Here is a 4,039-nt window from a genome sequence, read left to right as displayed (position 1 = left end):
CTAACGCAGCCATACAGCTTGACACGTCGTTGTGGCCGCCGTCACGTAGTCTGCCTCGCACGTGAACAGTGCCACAACCTTCTGTTTCAGCGACAGCCATGAGATTGGAGCCGACCCGAGGAAAATGAGCACGCCAGAGGTGCTCCGCCATGCGTCGATGTCCCCCGTCATGTCTGTATCGCTAAACACAGTGAGTTGCAGCCTATTTCTACCGGTCTTGGGGAAGACGATTCCCTGATCCACCGTTCCCTTGATGTAGCGCAGCAGCCGCTTCACCGTAGCCCAATGATCCTCTCGAAGATCCTCCATGAAGCGGTTGACGTAGCCCACGACAAACATAATGTCCAGCCTCGTGTGGACTAGGTAGCGCAGACTGCCGATGATGCTCTAGTAGAGTGTTGCATCTACCTTCGCCACGGTACTGGCCTTTATCAGCTTCAGTCGCTCCTCCATTGAAGTCACGCACGGCTTGCACTCAGCATGCCGCTCTGCTCAAACAGCTTCGAGACGTACGTGCTCTGACCGAGCGTGAACGCCTCCTTCTCTTGTCTCACCTCGATACCGAGGTAGTAGGAGAGCGCGCCGAGATCGCTCATTTGAAAACGAGTCGCCATCTCGCGCTTGACGCTGTCGATGTCTTCCGCACGCGCACCGAGTTATCCACATACACGCCGACGATGAGCTCCTCCTTCCTCCATCGCCGCATATAGAGCGCGTGCTCGGTTGCACACTGCGTGAACCCACACTCGTCCAGCGTGGCGTCAAACTTGGCGTTTCATGCTCGCGGGGCCTATCGCAGCCTGTAGAGCACCTTGCGCAGTCGAAGGACCCTATGCTCCGCTCCCTTGACGGTGAAACCCAAAGGTTGCCTGACGAAGACCGTCTCCGCCAGCTTGCCGTTGAGGAAGGCCAATTTTACGTCTAGATGATGGACGCACCAATCCTTCGCTGCTGCCAGAGCCAGAAGTAGTCGGACAGACTCCATGCGCGCTACCGGTGCAAAGACTTCCTCGAAGTCGATACCCTCGCGCTGGATAAAGCCTCGGGCGATGAGGCGCGTCTTATGCTTGACAATGGTGCCGCGCTCGTCCCGTTTGACCTTAGACACCCACTTTAGGCCGATCAGACGGCATCCTGGAGGTGGATCAATGAGCTCCCAAGTCTCGTTTTCCTCGATCGCCTTCATCTCCTCCAGCATCGTCCGTCGCCAATTTGCATCGCGCTCAGCTAGCATGAACGTGGGTGGTTCCACTGCACTAACGAGAAGCAGCTCTAGGTCATTGAGCAGCCTACCCGCCAGACCTGAGGGTCCTGTGCCACCGATGATGTCGTCCAGCCTGTGGAACTACACCTCCTCATCGTTGTGGAAGGAATCACGAACTCAGTGATGTCGCTTGGAGGTGAGAAGAACTCGATCGACGTCGATGGAGCTCTCTGTTCTATCGGAGTGGTCGGCACAGCACCTGGAGTGCTTGGTAGCCCAGCTGTAGTGCTCGGCACTACTCCTGGACCGCTCGTCACCACTCCTAGAGTCGTCGGCACCACTGCAAGACCTCTCGACTCCTCTATGGGAGCATTCGGCACCCGTCCTAGAGTGGTTGGCACCACTGCAGGATTGCTCGGCACCGCTCCTGGAGTGCTTGGCACCCCTCTCGGAGTGCTCGACACCGCCCAAGGAGTGCTCGGCTCCATAGCTAGAGTGGTCGGCACCTCCTCTCCAGCGTCTCCACCACCGTGGATGACCAAGTGCTCGACGACGATGGTTCTGGTGAAGCCGATAGCTTCTCCCATGCCCAGACTGTCCCAGTCCCTGGTCGCCTTCTCGTCAAACACGACGTCACGCGAGACAACCACCTTGCCTCTGCGTGGGTCATAGAGCCGGTACGCCTTGGCACCTTCCACGTAGCCCAAGAGCACCATCGGTGTGCTCCTGTCCTCCAGCATGGTGAGGACCAGCTTCGTCTTCCTAACATGGCTGATTGAAAGGTCCTTGTGTAGTTTTGGTAATTGAGTGACAACCCTAGATGGACTAATTATGTTTATATGAGATACACAGGTGATTAGTCCACAAGTACATGTGTGTGAGCAACATATGCCGTGAAGGTGAAAATGGTTTAGAGATGTTGCAAAGCTCACACATGTGATGATGAATGAGCTTATTGCACATGAGACATGACATTGAGTCATGTGATCAAGCTAGAGAAGATCAAGAGAAGACTTGGCTTGATGAACCGGTTGCAAGCGTGAAGGGCAAGTCGGAGGCTTTGGAGCGATGGACCGCGTGGCGGTGAAGTTTGAGCAAGACTTGGCGCCGATGGATGAAGGCAGCGGTGAAAAGCAAGTGAAGTCAAGAACGATGAACCAATATGATCACGTGATGATATGAAGTGGATCATATCATTATTGATCATGTTGGTGCATGTGTTGCATCGACATTGGAGGAGATGAAATGAAATGTGCAAGGCAAAGGTATAACCTAGGGCATTTCATTTCCCCGGTCATAGGTGTGTAGAGAAGTGTCGATGTTTTACCACCGATAGCCTGCCACGGGGGTACCCGGGGCAGTATGTTCGGGCTTCGGCGTATGCCGAACTCGATGGTTAACGCAAGACACAGTCGATTTATTCTGGTTCAGGCCCTCGATCGTAGATCGAGTAATAACCTTACGTCCAGTCGGCCTTAGCCTTTGCGTTGGATTGATTGTCAAGGGTTGTGTCGTACAATTGTTGTCTATGTGTGTGTTAGCTCCTGATCTAGGGACCCCTGCCCTCCTTTATATAGTTCAGGAGAGGCGGGAGTCCTAGTCGGTTACAAAGTAGAGATCCTAGTAGGATTACGTGTAACTAGTCCTAATAGGATTACATGTAGGAAATCCTAGTAGGACTAGGTCTTCTTTTCTCTTCTCCGTGGGGAACCTTATGGGTCCCGCATCGACAAGCCCCCGAGCATTTCATGATTGAGCTTCAAGGGCCGGGTTGTTTGTAGACTTGTTCCGGGTTCTTTCTTGAAGTGAAATCTTGAGATGGTCTTCTTCGTCTTTTCTCCAGCTGATGTGCACTTTTGAATAAAAGTGCACTCAGTGAGTGTAGCCCCCGAGCCTCTTGCTTGTTGGGACAAGAAGCTAGAGGGTCCCTTTAGTCTTCTTGGTTGCTCTGAGTTCTTTTTGGGTGGGTGCAATTTTTCGTAAAAATTGCACTCACTGAGTGTAGCCCCCGAGCCTCTTGCTTTTGCTTGCAAAAGTTGGAGGGTCCAGATTCTTGTCTTCAAAAAATTTTTGGGGGTTATGTATCCCGCAGCCCCCGAGCCTTCTCCGAGTACTTTTCTTTAGAATAGAAATCGGATGAAGGGTCTTGATGTGTTGTCTTTGTTGTAGTCTTGAGTACTTGAGCCCCCGAGCTTAGTGTTTGACTAAGCCGTGATGCTCTTCCGAGTTGTTTTTATTCATCCCGGTCATTTCTAGACTTCTCTGGCTCTTGATGTACCTCTTCCAGGTTGTTTGCACTTCGTCTAGGTTCTTTCTGAACTTGTACGTACCTTATCCGGGTTGTTTTCTGATTTGACTAAGTCGTGATGCTCTTCCGAGTTGTTTTTAGTCATCCAGGTCATTTTCTAGACTTCTCTGGTTCTTGATGTACCTCTTCCAGGTTTTTTGCACTTCGTCCAGGTTCTTTCTGAACTTGTACGTACCTTATCCGGGTTGTTTTCTGATTTGACTAAGTCGTGATGCTCTTCCGAGTTGTTTTTACTCGTCCAGGTCATTTTCTAGACTTCTCTGGCTCTTGATGTACCTCTTCCAGGTTGTTTGCACTTCGTCTAGGTTCTTTCTGAACTTGTACGTACCTTATCCGGGTTGTTTTCTGATCAATCCAAGTTCTTTTTTGTCTTGATTTCTGTTCTCAACTTATCTGGGTTGTTTTTCTTCAATCCGGGTTCTTTTTTGAGCGTATATCCGTGTTGTTTTGTTCAGGAAGGAATCGGATGCGAGGTGTTGGCGTATTCTTTTGATAGTCTGCTGTTGTCAGATGTAGTTGTGTGGTGG

At 51.3% G+C, this 4,039-nt stretch overlaps 1 protein-coding gene across 1 annotated transcript; it reads right to left on the bottom strand.

Annotated features, from left to right (window-relative positions):
* Nucleotides 1–614, bottom strand: LOC136466015 (secreted RxLR effector protein 161-like). The gene is made up of 2 exons (XM_066464531.1): nucleotides 467–614; nucleotides 1–359 (listed from the first exon to the last, which is right to left on the bottom strand). Exons 1-2 carry the CDS (start codon nucleotides 612–614, stop codon nucleotides 1–3), a joined length of 507 nt encoding a protein of 168 aa, XP_066320628.1.
* Nucleotides 615–4,039: the final 3,425 nt, after the last annotated feature.

The sequence above is a fragment of the Miscanthus floridulus genome, chromosome 7, assembly GCF_019320115.1.
Source record: "Miscanthus floridulus cultivar M001 chromosome 7, ASM1932011v1, whole genome shotgun sequence".
Classification (NCBI taxonomy): Eukaryota; Viridiplantae; Streptophyta; class Magnoliopsida; order Poales; family Poaceae; genus Miscanthus; species Miscanthus floridulus.
This window is presented reverse-complemented; position numbering and strand designations above follow the sequence as displayed.